Source organism: Hypanus sabinus, chromosome 7 (genome assembly GCF_030144855.1).
Source record: "Hypanus sabinus isolate sHypSab1 chromosome 7, sHypSab1.hap1, whole genome shotgun sequence".
NCBI classification, from domain to species: domain Eukaryota; kingdom Metazoa; phylum Chordata; class Chondrichthyes; order Myliobatiformes; family Dasyatidae; genus Hypanus; species Hypanus sabinus.
Window position 1 is genome coordinate 22,893,461 of NC_082712.1, and position 24,365 is coordinate 22,917,825.

The 24,365-nt window shown below is 42.4% G+C and overlaps 1 protein-coding gene and 1 long non-coding RNA gene across 2 annotated transcripts; one reads left to right on the forward strand and one right to left on the reverse strand.

Moving 5' to 3' along the window:
* On the reverse strand, positions 1–22,926 carry spata4 (spermatogenesis associated 4). Its single transcript, XM_059974296.1, has 6 exons — positions 22,692–22,926; positions 18,310–18,439; positions 16,675–16,793; positions 7,312–7,532; positions 5,593–5,706; positions 1–983 (listed from the first exon to the last, which is right to left on the reverse strand). The coding sequence occupies exons 1-6, from the start codon at positions 22,901–22,903 to the stop codon at positions 865–867; spliced, it is 915 nt and encodes a 304-aa protein (XP_059830279.1). The 5' UTR covers positions 22,904–22,926; the 3' UTR covers positions 1–864.
* LOC132396607 (uncharacterized) lies at positions 7,543–16,052 on the forward strand. Its single transcript, XR_009513042.1, has 2 exons — positions 7,543–8,600; positions 13,163–16,052. It is a non-coding gene; the product is annotated as an uncharacterized LOC132396607 (long non-coding RNA).
* Positions 22,927–24,365: the final 1,439 nt, after the last annotated feature.

Consider the following 24,365-nt stretch of genomic DNA (forward strand, 5'->3'; position numbering starts at 1 on the left):
TGCAGTCGAAGGAAAAAACTTTATTCGAAATCTTCAGCCTCACTTTTAAGCCTCCCTCAACCTGCCCCCCATGGCGCAGAGGCTCCAAAGCTCTGTGCTCGCAAACCCCCGTAGGCTATCTAATTGTGAGTCGGTTCGGATGTGCCAGGAAATGGGTCGCCACAAGCACATGATAAATGCATATGAGTGGGAAAGGGTGGGGTTCCAACAAAGGAGGGTACAGATTTCCTTAGGACCTTTGCAATTTTATTAGCATCTCTACTCAAAGTTGTTATTCCTTTCTGCACCTTGTGGTGTATCACGTGGTGACCTCGCCAGTTCTTTAGCGTTTATCTGTTTTTTATGAAGCCGAGATGCTAGCTTGATGCTCAAATCAGCACAGGCGGAAAGCATGCATGGAGCTGTCTGGATCTGAACCCGAAACCAATAACCTTGAAGTCTGGTGCAGTTGCTACTGCATCACCGGTCGGCTATCTCCCCTAATCCCATCCTAGACTATATGTCACTAAATGCCTTTGAAGTGTTTGCACAATCTTGTGGACAAGTGTTGAGTGAGGACAGGATTATATTTCAGTTCTTAACCAGCTCACCAAAATTATCTAGGTTAGCATATGAAGGCTGCCTACTCAGGCTGGGAACTGGAAGTAACTAGTGCATGGAGGACTGCCTGCTCAGAGTCAGAGAGAAAATAAATGAGAGAATTTAAATTTATTTACGTGAGACTGTTAAGTATCACACACAGTACAGAGAGTTAATCTGAAGTAGTCATGACCTGATTTAACCAAAGATCATATCAGTCTATTTGGATGTACATATGTTTTAAAACATTGTTCACATAATGTAATATCTGAAGTATAATAACCTTTACAAGCCACAACTTTGATTGCTTGAAGATAGTGGCTGTGAATTTCTAACCACCTGTTTCACATTGACTTCCTTGAATAGGACATTGGCTTTACTTCGGATTTCTGAGGCTGTGGACCCTGAAAGAGGAAGGTCACAAAATAAATAGGAAAATTGTGCCAGTGCTACAGTAAGTAATTAGTAAAACGCTTTAAAAATATAAGCCTCTTTTAACAAAAAAATTCTGACATTTCTCTTTGCTGTAATGGAATGAGTTGAAAGGACTGTCAGTACTAACACTACTAAATTGAAGCAGAAGAGGTTTACCTGAATGCTGCCTGGTTTAGAGGGCATGTGCCATCATGAGAGGCTGGACACATTTGGGTTGTTTTCTCCGTAGCAGTGGAGGCTGAGCAGAGATCTGATAGAGGTTTATAAGATTATGAAAGGCATAGATAGAGTAGACAGGGAGTATCTATTTCCCAGGATAGAAATGTCTTAATACAAGAGAGCATGCATTGAAGGTCAGAGGGAGAAGGTGTGAGGGGTATGCTGGTAGAGGCTTTTAAGAGAAGCACATGAATATGAGGAAGATGGAGGGATATGGCATTGTGTAGATAGGAGGGATTTGTTTTTGGGTTTTTTAATTTTGTTTTTTAGCTGGTTCAACACAACATTGTGGCTGAAGGGCCTGGTCTGGGGCTTTACTGTTCTGTGTTCTATGAAGCAATGTTAAGAAGCAAAGTATGATAATCAATTAGGTCAAAAATAATGATCACTTAATGAAATGTGTTGCAACAGAATAATGAGAAACATGAAATTTAGAAGATAGCATTGTTTGAAGTAGACAGTCTGGACAATACAAGTATATAAAATTTATTAAGAACATGCTAATGAAGTATGGTACTTGAAACTGGTAAAGTAGGACAGAAATAGTAATTAGGAAATAGAGAGCTGAAAGAAAGGTTTGAAGCATTCAAAAACCCATGTTCCTGAAATGAGTGACAGCTGTGACAAGATTTTGGACAATTAGGATAAGGACATCATCACAGAAGTATGTTAATCTGCCAAGGAGCAAATAAGAATGATAAGGAATAGCTGAATGTGCAAAATAGATGGGAATAGTATCAAATGGAATATAAAATAAATTTTGAAAGGAATGGGGCAAACTTGCTCTAAATCACCCACACTAAATGCTGGTGGAACACAGCAGGCCAGGCAGCATCTATAGGGAGAAGCACTGTCGACGTTTCGGGCCGAGACCCTTCGTCAGGACTAACTGAAAGGAAAGATACTAAGAGATTTGAAAGTAGTGGGGGGAGGGGGAAATGATAGGAGAAGACCGGAGGGGGTGGGATGAAGCTAAGAGCTGGAAAGGTGATTGGCTAAAGTGATACAGAGCTGGAGAAGGGAAAGGATCATGGGACAGGAGGCCTAGGGAGAAAGAAAGGGGGAGGGTGGAGCACCAGAGGGAGATGGAGAACAGGCAGAGAGAGAGAAAAAAAACAAACAACTAAATATGTCAGGAATGGGGTAAGAAGGGGAGGAGGGGCAGTAACGGAAGTTAGAGAAGTCAATGTTCATGCCATCCCATTGGAGGCTACCCAGCCAGTATATAAGGTGTTGTTCCTCCAACCTGAGTTTGGATTCATTTTGACAATAGAGGAGGCTATGGATAGACATATCGGAATGGGAATGGGACATGGAATTAAAATGTGTAGCCACTGGGAGATCCTGCTTTTTCTGGCAGACCGAGCATAGGTGTTCAGCGAAACGGTTTCCCAGTCTGCGTCCAGTCTCACCAATATATAAAAGGCCACACCGGGAGCACCGGACGCAGTATACCACACTAGCCGACTCACAGGTGAAGTGTCGCCTCACCTGGAAGGATTGTCTGGGGCCCTGAATGGTGGTGAGGGAGGAAGTGTAAGGGCAGGTGTAGCACTTGTTCTGTTTACAAGGATAAGTGCCAGGAGGGAGATCGGTGTGAGGGGATGGGGGGGACGTGTGGACAAGGGAGTTGCGTAGGGAACGATCCCTGCGAAAAGCAGAAAGGAGGGGGAGGGAAAAATGTGTTTGGTAGTGGGATCCCGTTGGAGGTGGCGGAAGTTACGGAGAATTATACGTTGGACCTGGAGGCTGGTGGGGTGGTAGGTAAGGACAAAGGGAACCCTATCCCGAGTGGGGTGGCGGGTGGATGGGGTGAGGGCAGATGTGCGGGAAATGGGAGAGATGCGTTTGAGAGCAGAGTTAACCCCTTTCGTCCCATTTCTCCCTCTGTATTTCGTCCCATGGGAGCACCGGACGCAGTATACCACACCAGCCGACTCACAAGTGAAGTGACGAAGGGTCTCGGCCCAAAACGTCGACAGTGCTTCTCGTTATAGATGCTGCCTGGCCTGCTGTGTTCCACTAGCATTTTGTGTGTGTTGCTTGAATTTCCAGCATCTGCAGATTTCTTCGTGTTTGCTCATCAGATTTTAAAGGTATTTTCAACATTCCTTTTGGGTTAAAAGTGTTGGGATATAGCCAGCCTATCCCTGCTCCATCATCCCATTTTAATGTAATATAGATAACTAGACACAGCCATTGTAAGGGGAATTTAACATTTCACAATTAGAAAATAAATTTTAAGCTGAAGGCATAATATGTTTGAACCAGGTAAAATGCAGTGGTTATAAATAGAAACCACACATTACAACGTGCAAATTTGTAAATCGCAGTTAGAAATGTTCCTCCAACACACTTAATCTAGTTCACATGTTGCTCCTTTGAAATCTTCAAATAAATCTGAGATTAATAATCAATGGAAAGCATAATAAAACAAAATCCAACAGGTGAAATCCAACTGGGTTGCCAACAAGGGTATCTGATACAGAGGACAAATTTCACACATGTTCCAACCTAAATCAACCCCTCTCGCTCAATCTGGGTACTGGGTTGAAGTTCAATTTCCAAAACAATTACCATCTTTCAACTGCTTGACTATGGCTACTGGAGAGAGTGAGAGTGAGTGTGAAGGAGAGAGAGAAGACAAGACAAGCTTCATTTACAAAGCACACAGTAATTACATGATTAATTACTGTGTGAAGTTGAAGTACAAGTTGAAGTAAATAGCTCTGTCCACAGAGCTGAGATTTTTCAAATTTACCTTCCACACATGCAGTGAAGCATCAAACTGTTTGAAGTGATTTTAGTTTGCGTTAATAACATCTTTGCTCACACAGTCTGGAATATAGCCAAGAAAGCCGAAGGATTGCATTAAACAGACGATGAAATTGGGCAAGAGGCTGGTAATACGTCAACTACCTCCTCAAAGATCATGCCTGGAGGGCATAAACTATTTATAGATTACTGCTGCTAACAATCCTACTGACAATGATCCAACACAAGTTACAAGCTATTTGGATAGTCTCCACTTGTAGTATGATTGTGATAAAAGTAAGCCAGCTGTCCTGGTACAGAATTGAACAAATCACTTTCATCCATGCTTTTCTGCAATCATCCAGCTGAGCTCAATCACATTTACTGAGTTCCATTCTCCAACATGCTCTTTGATTTGCTACCGCTGGCATCCACCAAAACACCTCCTGCTTCTGTTTCCCACTGACATGCAGACCATACAACTTGACCCGTAAGCATAGCATCAGCTTCTGCATGTATATTGATACAACCTCCCCACCTCACTGGACGTCACAAAGACTGTTCCTGATCCCATTTGATGTTGGCAGAATTTTTGTTTGACCTCAATGATATTGCTGGGACTGGAGTGCTTGATTTATAAGAAGAGTCTCGATAAACTGGAGCTGTCTTCCCTGGAACTAAAGGAGTCAAAGGGGTGATCTTGCTAAGGTTTATAAAATAGCGAGAAGCATAAATAAGGTGGATGGGCAAAGTTCCTCCCACCACTGCCACCCCCAAACACCCCTCCTCCCCCACCCAAGGTACCAAGGAAGAGGAGTCTAAAACAATATGGCACAGGTTTAAGGTGAGATGGGAAAAATTTAAAGGGGAATTGAGGGGCGAGTTTCTCCACAAGATAGTACCAATTATACAGATTGAGCTATCAGAGGAAGTGGTAGAGGCATATAATAATCACAACATCTAATGGTTATTTGGACAGCACATGTATGCACATGAGACCATGGGTCGGAATGGACAAAATGGGCCAAAGGACCTGTTTTAATGCTGTATGGCTTTACTTTTGTTGTACTTCATAAAATGCCCAGTAAGCATTAGGATAATGACCACAACTCTGGCCAAAGCAGTATTTCTAATGCAAAACCACAGTGAGAGAAATGGGGAGATGTCAAGATGGAATTCAAAATATATGTTTCTTAATTATTGTGTTAAAGGTGGAGGGGGTATGAATGGTATTCAAGAGCTTAGAGCCTTTCCAATTAAAGACATAGCTGCCATTGTGGAAAGATTATAAAAGAAAATATACAAGAGTCACAAGCTGTCTACTAGCAATCAACTGTTTTAACATATTCAAGATGAACAATAATACCAGATACGATGTCACCTGCAACACAGTGGGGGGGTGGGGGAGAAAGTGGATCTGTTGAATATTACCATAAGATAAAGTAACAGAATAAGGCCATTCAGCCCATTGAGTCTGTTCTGATTGTCTTTGAAACCCTACAATGTCACCCCTATTACAATATTATCAAAGGAAAACAAATCACTTAATCTGTATTGAAGTTCAAGTTTTTCAAAACCTAACAGACAACTGGAATTTGATCTTACCTGATTTAGCTCCTGAATTTCTTTTGTTGACAACATTTATGCAGTCATATTTATGCTGAGGGAGTGTAAGTCTTGTTGCTTGCTCCCCCAATGTAGGTTTGACATTAAAATGCTCTGTAAAAAATAAAGATCCTCTTTTTTTAAACATATACAAAGTCTGGTAAAACTAATTAAAAGTAAACCTGGCTATTACAGCAGTGTGCAAAAGCCACAGGCACATACAGTAAATACAGCTGTGGTGCCTAAGACTTTTGCACAGTACCGAAATTTTATGTTATATACTGTACCGCTGCTGAAAAGAAAACAAAATTTCATGACAGACCTGAGTGATGATAAACCTAACTCTGATAAGAGTGGGATGGGAACAGGGAGAGGGTAATCAAGGGGAGAGAGGAGGGAGTGGGAAGCACCAGAAAGACATTCTGTATTGATCAAAAAACCAATTGTTTGGAATCAAATGACCTTGCCTGGTGTCTCAGGCCTGGAGGTGTCTGCACCCATGCCACCCCCACCTCCACACTCCTTCTCTGCCACTTGTCCCATGCTGCATCCTTTACAATTTCCAAGACCTTTGCTTCAGCCAGATTGACAAACTCGGTCTCCACACCACGTTGACAAATACAGTACTGTGCAAAAGTCATAGGTATGCGAGCTATACATAATACTAATACTTCTGTATGGTACTGTGAGTGTAGATTATTTTTCATTAAAACCTTTGCCTTTATTGTGTGAAAGGAAACTGCGTGAAAATAATTTCTTTTTTTTTCAATAGGTTATTTCAGTAAAGTACACTATATATTCAAGTAAGAGCAAAATTATACTTTGCTTTTTTTAACTTTTGGAAAGAATATATTTAAACACGTCCTCAGATTCTGTATCTCATAATCTATCATCCAAGAAGATGAATACACTAGCTTAGAATGTTACCTATCTACTTGGTTTTACCAATTTTAAATAAATCTTGCTGTTGTAATGTTTCAAGGATGCAGTTAATAATACCTGTAAACAACAAAATATTTACAGTCAATAAAATATCCAGTTGTGTTTATCCAAGTTAACACACACAAAATGTTGCTGGAACTCAGCAGGTCTGGCAGCATTTATGGAAAGGTCGGCTAGTGGCGCAGAGAGATCAGCACTGGGCTCGAGAACGGAGGTTCCCAAGTTCGATCCAGTGACGGGCCGTCCCCGAGCACGCTCTCCATCCCTGCCGGGTTGTTGTCAAGCTTGCAACTCGGCCTCGTTAAAAAAAAAAGCACACTGCCACCTCCAGTTTAAATTCCCATGTGGAATATTGTGGAGGGTTATAAAAACCAAACCCAAACCCAAAGGAATAAATCGTGGACACTATCTTGCCCTGAAATGTCAACTCTTTACTCCTTTCTATAGATGTTGCCTAACTAGGTGAGTTCCTCCAGCATTTTGTGTGTGTTTTACTCTGTAGTTCCTACATCTGCAGAATCTCTTGTATTCATCCAGGAGGTCAGTGTGGTTTATTGAATTTAAACAATTGATGTTATGTTAATATTTAACACAGGGCCATGTTTTATCGCAAACAAGACGAGATCATACAAGGGTCGTGGACATGCATGTAAAGTCAAGAAGTGAAGTCTGCTGATATTTTAACTCTCAATTCTATCTCACTCAAATCAGGAAGAGAACTGCTTATGGAAAGTGCTTAATAACAGTTTGCAAATACAGCTATGTCTATCTACTCACTTGGATATAGCTGTCTTGCCAGATGCCTTTGTTGCAAATGCAGGTCGATAATATCCAGCGCTTTCTGTTTATTCGTGAACTCATCAGGTTGTTCCAAAACCTCTGTCAACTTCAGGTTACTTTGAATGGCATTGGCAGCAGTTGCTCTTGCAACCATCGGCAATTTTTGCTGGTAAGCATAGTTAGTGAAGTTTATTTCATCATCAAGGATGAGCTTTGCTCTAGAAACAGATGAAATTCAAAGTTCAAAGTAAATTTATTGTCAAAGTACATATATGTCACCAAATACACCCCTGAGCTTTATTTTCTTGTGGGAATCCACAGTGAGCTCAAAGAAACACAATAGAATCAATGAAAAACCTCACACAAGGATAATCAATGTGCAAAATACAACAGACTGTGCAAATACAAGAAGAAAATTTTAAAATAATAATAAATAAATGAGCAATAAATATCAAGAACATGAAATGAGGAGTCCTTGAAAGTAAGTCCATAGGCTGTGGGAATGGTTCAGTGATGGGGCAATTGAAGCTGAGGAAAAGTTATCCCCTCTCATTCACGAGCCTGATGGTTGGGGGGTAATAACTGTTCCTGAACCTGGTAGTGTGGGTCCTGAAGCTCCTGTACCTCCTTCCTGATGGCAGCAACGCGAAGAGAAGATGGCCTGGATGCTGAGGTCGTTAATGATGAATGCTGCTTTCCTGTGACAGTGCTCCTTGTAGAAGTACTTAACGATGGGCAGTGCTGAACCAGTGATGAATTGTGCAGTACCCACTGCTTTTTGTAGGCTTCTCCACTCAAGGGCAATGGTGCTTCCATACCAGACCTTGATGTAACTAATCAGTATACAGTATACTGCATATACAGTAGATGTGACAAGATTATGGTGAGTTGGGATTTGCAAAGTGTAAAGGCTTTTCCAAGTACAGTTCCTAAGCAATATTAGGATTAAGAAAATTAATTTCATCACCTAAAACTCTTTTTTAGCTGATTCCAGCCCATTTTACCCACTCCTTGCAAATTAGGGCAAAGGGAGGAAGATTTACTCCGGTTGTTTTCTGGAAACATCATGTAGACTGAAAGATTTCTGAATGATATTTCCATTAAAGACATAAATGCATTGTACTGGCCAATGGTGTAGTGGCATCAGCATCAGACTTTGAGGTAAATGGTCCCTAGTTTGGATCCATCTGGCTCCTTCTGTAAAAACTTGGGCACGTAAAAACCATTCAAATGCTGCGGAATAAGACCAGCAGAGCAGCAATGGCTGGAGATTCTGCGAAAATGAGGTAAGTGCAAGATAAGTATATTCCAAATAAGAAGAAATTTTTGAATGAAAAAGGACACTACAGTGGCTGACAAGTGAAGTCAGACCCAAAGTAAAAGCAAAAGAGAGGGCATACAAGGAAGCCAAAGCTAGTGGGAAGATAGAGGATTGAGAAGCTTTTAAAAACTTGCATAAGTAAAACTAAGAAGGTCATTAGGTAGGAAAAGATGAATTATGAAAGGAAGCTGGCAACTAATATCAAAGACGATACTAAAAGCTTTTTTAAGTATATAAAGGGTAAAAGAGAGTTGAGGATAGATATAGGACCAATAGGAAGTGACACTGAAGATATTGTAATGAGAGATGCAGAGATGGCAGAATGTGTGTTTTGCTACAGTCTTCCCACTGGAAGACATTTGCAATATAATGGACATTCAAGAGTGCCAGGGAAGTGAAGTTCGTGCAGTGAAAATTACAACTGAGAAGGTGCTCAGAAAGCTTAATGGTCTGAGGATGGATAAACCTCCTGGACCTGATGGAATGCACCCTTAGGTTCTGAAGGAAGTAGCTAGTGAGATTGCGGAGGCATTAACAATGATCTTTCAAGAATATATAAATTCTGGCATTTTACCGGATGACTGGAAAATTGCAAATGTTACTCCACTATTTAAGAAGGGTGGGAGACAGCAGAAAGGACCCATTAGCCTGACATCAGTGATTGGGAAGTTTTTAGAATCGATTGATAGGGATGAGATTACAGAGTTTCTGGAGGCACAAGATGGGCCAAGGCCAGCATGGTTCCCTGAAAGGAAAACCCTGCTTGACTAACCTACTGCAGGTTTTTGAGGAAATTACAAGCAGGGTAGACAAAGGAGGTGCGGTAGATGTGGTGTACTTGGATTTTCAGGCCTTTGACAAGGTGTCGCACAAGAGGCTGCTTAGCAAGATAAGAGCCCATGGAATTACAGGAGAGTTACTAGCATGGGTGGAGCATTGGTTGATTGCAGAAAACAGAGAGTGGGAATAAAAGGATTCTATTCTGGCTGGCTACCGGTTACCAGTGGGGTGCCACAGGGCTTGGTGTTGGGACCACTGCTTTTTACGATGTATGTCAGTGATTTGGACTATGGGATTAATGGATTTGTGGCTAAATTTGCCGATGATACAAAGATAGGTGGAGGAACGGGTAGTTTTGAGGAAACACAGAGCCTGCAGAGAGACTTAGATAGTTTAGGGGAATGAGCAATGAAGTGGCAAATGAAATACAATGTTGGGAAGTGTATGGTCATGCACTTTGATGGAAAAAATAAATGGACAGGCTATTATTTAGATGGGAAGAGAATTCAAAATGCAGAAATGCAAAGAGACTTGGGAGTCCTTGTGCAGGATGCCCAAAAAGTTAACCTCCAGGCCGAGTCAGTGGTGAAGAAGGCAAATGCTTTCTTCATTTCTAGAAGTATAGAATATATGAGCATGGATGTGAATTTGAGGCTCTATAAGGCACTCGTGAGACCACACTTGGAGTATTGTGTGCAGTTTTGGACTCCTTATTTTAGAAAGGATATACTTACACTGGAGAGGATTCAGAGAAGATTCATAAGAATGATTCCAGGAATGAAAGTGTTACTGTATGAGGAACGTCTGGCAGCTCTTGGGCTGTAGTCACTGGAGTTCAGGAGAATGAGGGGGGATCTCATGGAAACATTCTTAATGTTAAAAGGCCTGAACAGATTAGATATGGCAAAGTTCTTTCCCATGGTTGAGGAGTCTAGGACAAGAGGGCATGACCTCGGGATTGAAGGACGACCATTTAGAACAGAGATACAGAGAGATTACTTTAGTCAGAGGGTGGTAAATCTGTGGAATTTGTTGCTGTTTGTGGCTGTGGAGAGCAAGTCATTGGGTGCATTTAAGGAAGATAGATAGGTTCTTGATTAGCCAGATATGGGGTGAAAGCAGGGGAGTGGGGATGACTGGAAGAATTGGATCAGCCCATGATTGAATGGCAGAGCAGACTTGATAAGCTGAATGGCCTACTTTTGCTCCTATATCCTATGGTCTTATGGTCTTAAATGGAAAAATTGCCACCTGATGGGCCATAAGACACAAACAAGAACAACGATATAGATGCATTCTTTTCAAACAGATTTTTAATTTCATGTGGCAGACTGGAAACAAGAAATTTTCCTTCCATATTTTATAATCTTACCACAATACTCCTTTGAAAGGATTAGGGATGGGCTCCTGATGAAATCGGCTTGAATCATTGACTGTTTATTCCTCTCCGTAGATTCTGCCTAACCTCCCGAGCTCCCCTAGCATTTTGTGTGTGGTACAAGGTTATATCAAAATTTCTACAATTATTTTCAATAAGGCCCAATGTAAAATAACATTACACCCAACTATTCTTGGCAGAAATATTTCTAGTCATTCAATGAATTTCTAAAATGGTTTCCCAAATAATCACTTCCATTTTCAACTCAAACACTTGGAAAAAAAAATCCATCTGAATTTCAGAGTGTTGCAAACTAGAGCAAGGGAAAGTGATATTAATGAGCTATAGAATCATTCATATAAAACAATGCTGCACTTCCTTTGGCCTTTACACTACTTGCAAGGAATAAATGCCAGGAGAGAGTTTAGTAGGAGGGATGAATGGACAAGGGAATCACGGAGGGTGTGATGCCTGCAGAAGGCTGGGAGTAGTGGGGGAGGTAAAGATGCAGTTAGTTGTAGGGTCCCATTGAAGATGGCACAAGTTGCAGAGAATGATGTGTTGGATGCAGAGGCTCATGGGGTGGTAGACAAGGACAAGAGGAACTCAATCCCTGTTAAAGCTGCGTGAAGATGGGGTGAGCACGGATGGCTGGAAAATGGATGAGATGTGGGTGAGGGCACGATCAATTGTGGAGGAAGGAAAATCTTGTTCTTTGAAGGAGGAGAACATGTCTGATGTCCAGGAAAGGAAAGCCTCATTCCTGGGAACAAATGCATAGAGACATAGGAACTGAGAAAAGAGAAAGACATTTTTGCGGGAGACAGCATGGGAAGAGATATATACTAAATTAGAATATGTATTGGTCCTTCAATCTACACCTGGCATTAATATGGTACCTGGCTGTTACGGCAGATAGAGCTAAGTTACTTGATGCTGGTTGCTGGCCCTTTTGCTATCTCAATGTTTTCATTTCCATTCTTGGAATAATCATCAATGTCCTCTACTTAAATAATAGGAAGGCAGAAGTCACTTAATGGGCAAGTGGGATCAATTGCATGCATCCTTTTGTTGAGTTCCAAGACAGCATTCAAGTCAGGCAACATGATTAAAGAGAAGCTACCAAACTTCAACTTCAAAGTTGCTGCAGGCATTAAATGTACAAATTTAACAACTGCCAGAAGTACATAGAAGACACAGATGAAAGAAACAGTGATTTAAAGGCTGCAATTTTTGAGCTAAGGAAAATTTTCAAAACCTTATCGTTCAGCATTCTAGATTCTCTGCATCTTCGTCATTTGAAAGTGAGAAGGGGAGGGGGAAATAAAAAATGATAGGTGAAGATTGGAGGGGGAGGCTTGAAGCTAAGAGCTGGAAAGTTGATTGACAAAAGGGTGACAGAGCTGGAGAACGGAAAGGATCATGGGACGGGAAGCCTAGGGAGAAAGAAAAGAGGAGGGAAGCACCACAGGGAGATGCAGAACAGGCCAGGAGTGATTGTGAGAGGGGCAGAGAGAGAAAAAAAGAGGAAAAGGGGGTGGGAGAGGAATGAATGAATGAATGAATGAATGAATGAATAAATAAATAAATATTGGATAGATAGATAAGGGATGGGGTAAGAAGGGGAGGAGGGGCATTAACAGAAGTTAGAGAAATCAATGTTCTTGCCATATAAGGTGTTGTGCCTCCAGCCTGAGTGTGGCTTCATCTTGACAGTAGAGGGACGTGGAATTAAAATGTGTTGCCACTGGGAGATCCTGTTTTCTCTGGTGGACCGAGCATAGGTGTTCAGCGTCGGGTCTCAACAATATATAGAAGACCGCACCAGGAGCACTGAACGCAGTATATCACACCAGCCGACTCACAGGAGAAGTGTCAGCTCACCTGGAAGAACTGTCTGGGGCCCTGAATGGTGGTGAGGAAGGAAGTGTAAGGACAGGTGAAGATTTCTATTTAGTTTTAGTTTTATGGCTGTTATTGAGCCACAAGACCAAAGAAGCAGAATTAGGCCATTCGACCCATTGAGTCTGCTCTGCCACTCTACCTTGGCTGATTTATTATACCTCTCAATCTCATTCTCCTGCCTTCTCCCCATAACCGCTGATGCCCTTACTAATCAAGGCCTATCAACATCCACTTTAAATATGCCCAATGACTTGGCCTCCAGAGCTATCGGGGCAATTAATTCCACAGGTTCATCATCCTCTAACTAACACAGGGGTTCCGAACCTGGGATCCACTGCCACAACCACAGATTCAGTAGCGCAATTGATACAGCAATTGTGCTTGTGAAAATGCACTTGTGCTTTATGAATAAGCTAATTATTATTTAATTGTGATAGTATTTAACTCCATACTTGTCTTCATAGTGCTTGTCAAGACTTGGACACAGCAATGCTTCACTGCCTGCTTGCATTCCGCCTTGCCTGAGAAATTGGACTGCCGAGTCAACTAACTCTGAAGACTGGCTTCTTTTCCCTCTAACACTGTTCACATTAATGTCTGTGAACTATTGACCTGCTTCAATGTCTCTCACTCCATATTCAAACTGGGTGACAGCAAGTCTCGACCACACAAAGATGGGCCCAGCAGAGAGAGCAGCTGACCTTGGCCATGAGATTCACTGGTCAGAGTGACTCATCGAGGCACCAACATTTTGTTGGAATTCCTATGTATAAACTCTTGTTTCTGTTTCCATCATGACAGAAGGATCTTGCCAAGTAATGGACCCAGCAAAGTTGGAACAGGGACGTTTTGACACTGGTGGCTTGAGGAGAGTCCCGAGTCTACATACTAAGCTTCTCTAATCTACTTTGTACAACGAGTTTTTCCTGTATCCATTCCAAGCATTTCAAGTCACAAGTACTCAAATTCTCAGCTTTGTGGTCCTGTTACTCAAGTCTGCATAACAAAATGAGTGCTTCAAGCAAGCTTATCAATGGATTCAACAAATTATCATTCAATTCAATAGTGCAAATTCTGGAAGAGCCTTACTCCAAAAGCTGATCCCTTGCTGGAGTGTCCAAATACACAAATAACCCTATCAAGAGTATTTTTAACTTCTTGATGGAAGTTATTATACAGAGTGGGAAAATTGAACTTTCTTGTAGCACATTAAACAGATCTACAGAGAACCAGCTAGCTTAGCAATGAAAGAAACCTGTCTATGCTGTCTTGATCTGTAAAATTGAGAGAACATCCTAATTGCCTCTGGAAAGAATTGTGAAAGATAAAACACTGTGAGCAAGATTTGAAAAGGTTCCTTCTCTAGGTTTTAAGTTTTACGTTTTCAAGGTTTACCAAGGTCTTTTCTCTATGTTCCCAAGGTTTTTATTTTTCCGATTGTTTCCAAGGCTTATTCAATGTGTCTAGGGTTTTTTAATGTTCTCCCCTTCTTGGACTCCCAAGCCTCCCTCTCGGCCCCGCCCAAGGTTTCTTGATCTCACTCGGGATCCCCAGGTCTCCCTCCCTCTCAAGCTCCCCAGGCCCCCGAGTCTTCAGGTGTTCCAGAGCCATCAGGTACCAGCTGTAGGGAGGGAGTCCTGTAGTGACTATTTCAGGCCTGTGCAGGGCATCAGAAAGCATCGGGCTCTGAGGTTTTTAGAGCACCTGAACTGGTTAATTGTTGCTTAACAACAGTTATTTATGGTTTAAGAGTTCCTTGTGTTTTTCTCGAGCGACTTGCTCTTTGTAATGCGGTTTCCTGGTGCTTTCTGTTTAATTTTGATAGGCTCAGGGATTCTGTTAGCTTAATTGTTGAAGCAGATGCCTGATTAGCTCCAATCTGAGGGTCCTCATTTTGAGAATGATTTGTCCCATGGTGTCACTTGGTCGAGCTATCTCTGTATAAGCTCTTGCTTCTGTCTCTACATGGAAGTCTTTGACTCCGATATTGGCAGTGCACACCATGGCATTTGTCTACCACCATCACATCTTAGACAAGTCCCTCATCCGGGACCAGCGGACACAGGTCTGTGGCACCTCAGGGGCTGCACCTAGAGAGGTGGGGGGGGGCCCTGTAACAACCACAAATTCAGCAGTGCAGTAGATAACATAGAAATATAGAAAATAGGTGCAGGAGTAGGCTATTCGGCCCTCCTAGCCTGCACCGCCATCCAGTATGATAATGGCTGATCAACCAACTCAGAACCCTGTACCTGCATTCTCTCCATACCCCCTGATCCCTTTAGCCACAAGAGCCATATCTAATTTCCTCTTAAATATAGCCAATGAACCAGCCTCAACTGTTTCCTGTGGCAGAGAATTCCACAGATTCACCACTCTCTGTGTGAAGAAGTTTTTCCTCATCTCGGTCCTAAACGGCTTCCCCTTTATCCTTAAACTGTGACCCCTTGTTCTGGACTTACCCCAACATTGGAAACAATCTTCCTGCATCTAGCCTGTCCAATCCCTTTAGAATTTTATACGTTTCAAAAAGGTCCCCCCTCAATCTTCTAAATTCCAGCAAGTATAAGCCTAGTCAATCCAGTTTTTCTTCATATGAAAGTCCTGCCATCCCAGGAATCAATCTGGTGAGACTTCTTTGAACTCCCTCTATGGAAAGAATGTCTTTCCTCAGATTAGGGGACTAAAATTGCACACAATATTTTAGGTGCGGTGTCACAAAGGCCTTGTACAACTGCAGTAGAACCTCCCTGCTCCTGTACTCAAATCCTCTTGCTATGAATGCCAACATACCATTTGCCTTTTTTACCGCCTGCTGTACCTGCGTGCCCACTTTCAATGACTGGTGTACAATGACACCCAGGTCTCTTTGCACCTCCCCTTTTCCTAATCGGCCACCATTCAGATAATAATCTGTTTCCTGTTCTTGCAACCAAAGTGGATAACCTCACGTTTATCCACATTAAATTGCAGCTGCCATGAATTTGCCCACTCACCTAACCTATCCAAGTCACCCTGGATACGGCAATTGCACTTGTGAATATGCACATGTCAGCTAATTATTATTTCATTGTTTTAGTATTTAACTCCATACTTGGCGTCGTAGTGCTTGTCAAGACTTGGACACAGTAATAATTCACTGCCTGCTTGCATTCCGCCTTGCCTGAGAAATTGGACTGTCGAGTCAACTTACTCTGAAGACTGGCCGTATTTGTTTTATTCTTAGTTGTTCTTTTTAGTCGCGTTGTAGCTACGTTTTCCATTTGAGAGTTTTAGTCAAAGGCCCTGTTTGGCCCAGCGTTTATTGTTTTCTTTTCCCTTTAACACTGTCCGCATTAAAGTCTGTGAACTATCGACCTGCTTTAGTGTCTCTCACTCCGCACTTGGGCCATATCTAAGCCAGGTGACATCCACACACTTCTTGCTTAATGATATTGAAACATGATTCAACCATGGTTGGGAACCCCTGATCTAATGAAATTCCTCCTCATCTCTGTTCTGAAGGCACATGTTTCTGTCCTGAGGCTGTTCTAGACTCCCACATTATAGGAAACATCCTCTCCACATTCACTCTGTGGAACCCTTTCAATCCATTATAAGGCATTTGCCAGACCACATTTGTGAATTCTATCTAGGCCTTTCGATATTAGATAGGTTTCAATGAGATCCCCACATTCTTCGAAACTCCAATAAGTACAAGCACGGAGCCATCAAATGCTCCTCATCGGTAAACCCTTTCATTGCCAGGATCATTCTCGTGCACCTCCTCTGAACCCTCTGGCAGTCATTTGGTATCCAGTCAAAATGTCCATTCTCTGCACAGCATCTAGACAGCAAGGACTAGCAACCTCACCTTTTCCACCACTGAAATGTGACGCTCAATCCCTTCAGCAATATTCATTTGCATGCATATTGATGTCAGTTGCAAAGTGAACATTTTATAAACCAAAATGCAATGTGGAATACAGATACTCACTGTCTATTTGTCAGCAAAGTATATATATGTTGAATCAGACATTCTGCTCCCCCCGGTTTAGAATGCATTGTAGCATGAATGAATTCCTTCGGTATATTCAACCTTTTCCTGAATATAAACTAAAAAGGGAAAGTAATTTTGAAATGAAATTGTAGACTTCCATAAACAGCACAGACTTTAAACAGAGTGATACAGTATAATCACCTGACACTGTTATTATATGTAAAGCTGTAATTTGCATTTTAACTATAATTGCTTTTCTATTCTGAGAGAGTGTGCACTTTTCACATTATTTGCATTTTAATCTCACTTCAAAAATCTATGAAAGCCATTATGTACTGTATTAGTTTTAGTATTAAGTATTTCAACTGACTTATGATATATTCTAACAGCATTACATGTTGAGAGATTTTCCAGGATTTACTGGATTTACTTTTAAAATGGTTTAAATTCTAAGGTCGTGTGGAAAATCTTCAACTCAAAAGACAGCAGGTTTGCTCAATCTGCCAAATTTTAAGCACTTAATAACTTAAAAGCTCAGGACTCAAATGTAGTCCACTGTTCCAGATACGTGATGATGCTGAGATCTTTTAGCTTTGTGATAAAACTAATGCAAGTATTGTAGTTTGAAATGATTGGGATGGAATAACTTTTGGAGAATGGTAATTAGATCACTATTTGGTTAATTTAAAGGTGCTTGACTATTTTTAATTGTGTGTGTTTCTTACTGTTTCATGTTTTTTTTTCAATTTTAAATTAATTGTAAATGCAATTATTTCTAGACATTTGTGAATGCCAAAGGGCTCTGTAATTATTAAGGTCATTCTAGAGCAAGGGTTCCCAGCCTGGGGCCCACCAACCCTTCAGTAAATGGTCGGGAATTATGGCGTTAAAAAAAAGGTTTGAGAATCCCCGCTCTAGAGTGTGACTGATGATCCACAGAGAGGCACTGCCTTATACTGGGCCATGGCATAGCATAGCAATAATTCATAGTTCTCAAAGGGGGGGAGGAATGGTTAACTCTGCACCCCATTTCCATCAGGCCTGCACTCTTGAAACCTTCCTCTGAACCTCCTACCAGCCCCATAGCTCTAGAGCGCCTTGCATAAGGAGTCCTTCAAGCTTGCCTCTGCGGTACTGCTCTTCGCTAACTGTTCCAGGTTTACTATGCCCTTCACGTCATTGTGGCATCCATTCATTTAAGTAGCATCACTCCCCAGTTGCTGGAAGAATGTGGCTTGGAATGTGTCCCCCTTTAAGAGGTGCCTGTAAAGAATATTAACATTCATACTAAAATCATGTTGAGGTACAGCACAGTGGCATAAATAGTTAGTGTCTCACAATACTACAGATCTGGCCTCAGGGACTGTCTGTGTGGAGCTTGTATGTTCTCTCTGTGACTGCATCAGTTGCCTCCAAGTACTCTGGTCTCCTTCCACATCCCAAAAATGTACAGGTTGATTGGTTAACTGGCCAATGACAATGTCAATCTCAGCATAACTTACCAGGGTAAAACCCAGTAACACTGTAAGGTAATGATATGAAGCTTGCAGAACTGAATTATGGTGACCCACAACATTATTGAAAGGTATGTGGAATAACTTCTTTGCTGAGCTCTCAGGATTCTGTACTCACATTTTCCAGTCTTGACCAGTTCTTCAGCTTGGAAGAAAATGAGACTCCATTATTAAAGAGAGTGATGTCAATATCTTGGGGATAGTACCAGGAGAAGATTTCAGCTACAAGAAAACCATTACAGAAGTCCCTATGAAATATAATGAAGAAATACATTCAGAATGGGTTTGCTATTAGGCTGAAAATTCCAGAACAAATTTGTTATTAATACCTTTTGACAACTGGTTTATTCTCAAAGTAAAATTAATTTTGCGGTTTCATAAGTTGAAAAACGAGAATTTATTGTATTCTAATTAGAGATCTTCATTTCCATATTTCCATTATTGAGTTGCTATGTTGTAGCAGTTCACCATTTCTTGTGTACAAAATTCCCAAAATGTATTAGTAGTAACATTTTGTAATTATTGAAAAAAGCAAATAGTTTTTCTATTCTTTTCATGAAAATAAATAATTTTACAACATGTGTTATACTCTGCCACCTTCTTTCTCAATCGTTTACTTAATTTGTCTGTGGACTCTTCACTGTTCACTTTCCCACCTAATTTAGTAACAACAATAAACTTAATGACATTATACTTACTCTAGTTTCCACAACCAAGTCAGTTATGTCCTGTAGACTGTGTATATTTAAGATTTCTAGTTGATTTATGTGTCAGCCCATTAATTAATTAAACCCATTAATTCCTACTCTATTTTCTGCTCTTTGACCAAACCGCTATTCAAGTTATCCATAACCAGTGTACACCACAACTTTGGTATAATAATTCGTGTTATTTCTTATTGAGTCTTTTGAAAATGTTGATATACTATCTATTGATTCCCTTTTATTGAGACTGTTAAGAACAGCTTTGAAAACTATTAGATTTACAACCTCCCTTTTTGTATAATCATATTATGTACTTTAAAATGTACCTACTATCACTTTCATCGCAATGAATTTTTGGATTTTTCTCCAGCTTTCAATAATAGGTTAATGGCTCTCCCATTTTCTCATTCACTCATTTCTTGAATTCAAAATGAATTCCAAAAAGATCTGCTATTAGCTTTGTGGGATGTCAAGTTTGTAAGAGATAATGCAGATAAAATCTTCAGTGTTAGACTGATTTAGAAGAAATTTATGTACATCAAATACACATTAAAATACTGAGAGTTACTTAACTATGTAACAAAATATAGCACATAATTAAATTTCTGATGGCTTCTGGTAACACTGACTTTAAAAGAGTAATACAAGTGTAACACTCTGGTAAAGGTTTTACAGCTAATGTTGCAGTGTATTTCATGTAATGGTTGCAGAAGCAATGTGTTCTGCTGGCAGTGTTTGGGTTACCATTAAAGACAACGGATGCTTGGAAACGTGTGTGTCTCCCAGTCAGGAATCGTGAGAAGATTCTAGAGAACACAGGGGGAGCAACTTTTCTGACAGACACTGGTGTGGGTCGAAGCCTTTATTGGCGGGAGATAGAGAGAGAAGGAGCTCAAGAGAATCAGCTACAGGTTTCAATCCAGCAGGAATATGCGATCTGATGGAACCAAGGGGGAACTTCTTCCAGGGAGCAGTGACTAGGAGTTGGTGCAGAGGGTACATTGGAAACGTCGTCTTTTGGAAGATTTGTGCTCCACCTGTGTACATTTCACTGTTTTAATGAGCTCTAAGTTTTTTTTTCATTTCTTTAATGTCTTTCGTTAACATTCATAAATATACTTCCTTTATAATTGTATGCAATGTGCAAACTGTTATTTCTTGCCAGCAGGCGATTGCAGGTGGCAGTAAATCACACAGCATTCACACAAACAGGGGTTTGGGTGGGTGAGGCATCCCAAACTCAAAGATTTGGTAGGACCAAAGTCGGACATACCCTAGATGTACAGAGTCTGAGAAAGGTGGGTTCCTTGCCTCAGAGTCCAGTGAGCTGCATTTCCAGAGATGCCCAGTAAAAGGGGTTTCATTGTGGGGGTATCGTCAAGGACTGAATTTGATGAACACTGTATGATTAACCTAAGCATTTATTAGGTGGTTTTGTGTTTCAGCCTGTGTTAAACTATTGTCCAGGAAAGTGATTAAGATACATGGTTATGGACACTGCAGGGGTTAAATATTGGGTGCGATTCAAAGAGCTTACCCGTAACTGATGCTTGTGTTCTGAGCAGGGCGGATATTGGCAGCCCAGATGAATTGTTGGTTAGAGTTTTAAGTGCTTTTAAAGCATTCGGGAAAGTTACAATCATGGAGCGGCAGTTTGACCAAAAGGCAGGCAAAGAAGATGTGGTTTTAGTTCAGACTAGCAAAGTCGAGGTGGGACTGGATCTGGGGTCCTAGGAGAGGCAGGGGTTTGGGCCGTCCTTTCTTTCAGAGATGGTCTCTCATACCCCTCTACCACCACTCTCCTCCATCAAGCGGAATGAGTTCTACTCTCAATAATTTCTCCTTTGGTTCCTCCCACTTCCTCCAAACCAAAAGTGTACCCATGGGCACCCGCATGGGTCCCAGTTATGCCTGCCTTTTTGTTGGCTTTGTGGAACAGTCCATGTTCCAAGCATATATGGGTATCCGTCCCCCTCTTTTCCTTTGCTACATCGACGACTGCATTGGCGCTGCCTCCTGCACGCATGCTTTGCCTCCAATTTTCACCCTGCCCTCAAATTTTTTGGTCCATTTCCAACACCTCCCTCCCCTTTCTTGATTTTTCTGTCTCCATCTCTGGAGATGGCTTATCTACTGATAACTACTATGAGCCAAAAGACTCTCAGAGCTACCTGGACTATTCCTCTTCCCACCCTGTCTCTTGCAAAAATGCTATCCCCTTCTCGCAATGCCTCCGTCTCCACCACATCTGCTCTCAGGATGAGGCTTTTCATTCCAGGACAAAGGAGATGTCTTCCTTTTTTAAACAAACGGGCTTCCCTTCTTCCATCAACAACTCTGCTCTCAAACACATCTCTCCAATTTCCCGCACATCTGCCCTCACCCCATCCGCCCACCACCCCACTCGGGATAGGGCTCCTCTTGTCCTCACTTACCACCCCACCTGCCTCCGAGTCCAACGTTTAATTCTCCATAACTTCTGCCACCTCCAACGGGATGCCACTACCAGCACATCTTTCCCTCGCCCCCTTCTGCTTTCTGCAGGGATCGCTCCCTACGCAACTCCCTTGTCCATTCTTCCCCCCCCATCCCTTCCCACCGATCTCCCTCCTGGCACTTATCCTTGTAAGCGGAACAAGTGCTACACCTGCCCTTACACTTCCTCCCTCACCACCATTCAGGGCCCCAGACAGTCTTTCCAGGTGAGGCAACACTTCACCTGTGAGTCGGCTGGTGTGGTATACTGCATCCGGTGTGGCCTTTTATATATTGGTGAGACCTGACGCAGACTGGGAGACCGTTTCACTGAACCTATGCTCGGTCTGCCAGAGAAAGCAGGATCTTCCAGTGGCCACACATTTTAATTTCACGTCCCATTCCCATTCTGATATGTCTATCCATGGCCTCCTCGACTGTCAAGATGAAGCCACACTCAGGTTGGAGGAACAACACCTTATATACCATCCAACCTGATGGGATGAACACTGACTTCTCTAACTTTCGTTAATGCCCCGCCTCCTCTTCTTACCCCATCCCTGATATATTTAGTTTTCTTTCCCCCTCTTTTTTCTCTCTCTCTCTGCCCATCACTCTGCCTGTTCTCCATCTCCCTCTGGAGCTCCTCTCCCCCTTTCTTTCTCCTTAGGCCTCCCGTCCCATGATCCTTTCCCTTCTCCAGCTCTGTACCCGTTTTGCCAACCACCTTTCCAGCTTTCAGCTTTAGCCCACCCCCGCTGGTCTTCTCCAATCATTTTGCATTTCCCCCTCCCCCTCCTACTTTCAAATCTCTTATTATCTTTCCTTTTTGTTAGTCCTGACAAAGGCTCTCGGCCCAAAATGTCGACAGCGCTTCTCTCTATAGATGCTGCCTGGACTGCAGCGTTCCACCTGCATTTTGTGTGTGTTACATAAAAATTACTATTAGTTACAATAGATCGATAGATAATTATAACTTTATTGTAATAGATAGTTTAGTTAGATGTGTGCAAAAAAATAACGAGGTAGTGTTCAGGGTTTCATAGATCCTTCAGAAATCTGATGGCAGAGGGCAATTAAGTGTCGGAACGCATTGCAAGGAGAAATTATAGAAATCTACACAATAGTATTTAGGAGGTATTTAGAATCGGTCGGGAATGGAGGGATGTGGACCATGTGCAGGCTGGTGTGAGCAATTAAAAAAATATATCATGATCAGCACTGGCACGATGGGCCGAAGAGCTTGTTCCTGCGTTCTAGCCTCAAGTCCCGCTCCCAGATCCTCCCCGACTCGACTCCCCAGTTCCGGACCCCTACTCACTGCTTGATGTGCTTAAAGGAAAAGCTCAGGTCCAAGCTCTGCAGCCACTTGATGACCTCCCGGGCCAGCCCGGCCTTGGCTGGGAGCGGCTCGTAGGATCCGCCTGTGTCGGCTCCGAAGCTGGGAATCAGATGGGCTGGAACCTCGGGACCCGGGGTAGGCAAGGACAGGTCATCCATGCGGGAGCCTGAACGCGCGTCTGCTGTCTCCATGGCGACACCATCGCACAAGACCAAAATGCAATGCGGCCAAGCAAAAGTGGGCGGAGTCGGTGTTGAGGTGGTGTATGTGATTGACAACCCGGAGTTCCGGTAGTATATTTGATGAAGGCCATGATTGGTAGTTAGTCAAGGGGGCGGAGTCTGTGTTGACAATTTTTGAGGAAGAGGCGGGTGCAGTATCAGTTGACAAGCGTGAATTGGAGGGGCGGGTCAGCGTTGAAGCTGCGGATCCTGATTGGCGTACTCTGAAGAGGCAGGGTTCGTGTTGCTGAGACCGCCCGTGATTGGCAGCTAAGGGAAGGAACGGGCTCGAAGTTGATGTGATGGACAGCTGGGATATGAAGTGGTTCGTCAGCATTGACATGCGGCCTGTGATTGACAGCTAATAAGAAGCAGGCTGAATTTGATTATGATTGACAGCAAGTGAAAACCTAGGTTGAAATTTGAAGCCTATCAAATGCTGGAGGATTTCAGCAGGTTCAGGCAGTACCTATAGAGGCAAAGAGATGGCTGAAGTTTTGTTTCAAAACCCTGCATTGGGATTCTGAGTTCCTCCAGCATTTTGTTTTTCTTTACCTTGAAAATTCAGCCTTATACACCTGTCGTCAAACATAACAACACTGAAAACCTGAAGTGCCATAAAACTCACAGGGCCGCTTTGTCAACACTGACTCAACCCCTAACGAGCTGGCAATCGTAACAGTTTTGAGCCCATTTCTTTCCCCCATTTCTTTCACAGGCTTCCACTCCTTCCTCAATACCAGATTACCATCTTCAAGGGTTCTGATGAAGGATCTCAATCCTAAACATTCTGTTCATCTCCCTTCCCAGGTGCTGTTTGACCTCCTGAATTCCTCCAGCACTCTGTGTATTGCTATAGAGTCTGCAGCCTCTTGTGACATTACTGAACAACCCAGTCTTTACATTAACACCTGCAGAAGGTGGCAGGAGAAGTGCTGAAAACTTGGCTTGTGGCTAGCGTGTAAAACCCTAACCCCTAACCCAATAACCCAAACTCCAACCATTAACCACCAACCCTGAACCCAACCCTAACATTCACAGACACAGATACAAAACAGATCAGTGAAAACCATACAATGTTGGGGAATAATGTCCTCTTTATACTCACGCACAGCCTAACATGTGTTCTACTATAGATTCCCCAACTCAACCAACTCAACTGGCACCCGTTGCCAACCCATAGGTAGATGTACAACAGTAAGGTGCCCCAGAACAACTACTCCCCAAGAAGTCCAGGCAAAAACTTCCCGCCACACCTCCCTCCAGCATCTCACCTCCATCCCCAAACACAGCCTTTATCCCTAACCTTAGCTGCCAATTCCCCACAAACCCTGGCCCACATAGGTACTCTCTTTCCCCACCATGTCCTCTCTCTCTTTCTCTCCCCATCAGTTCCCCCTTTTCCCACTGGACCCTCATCACTATATCCCAA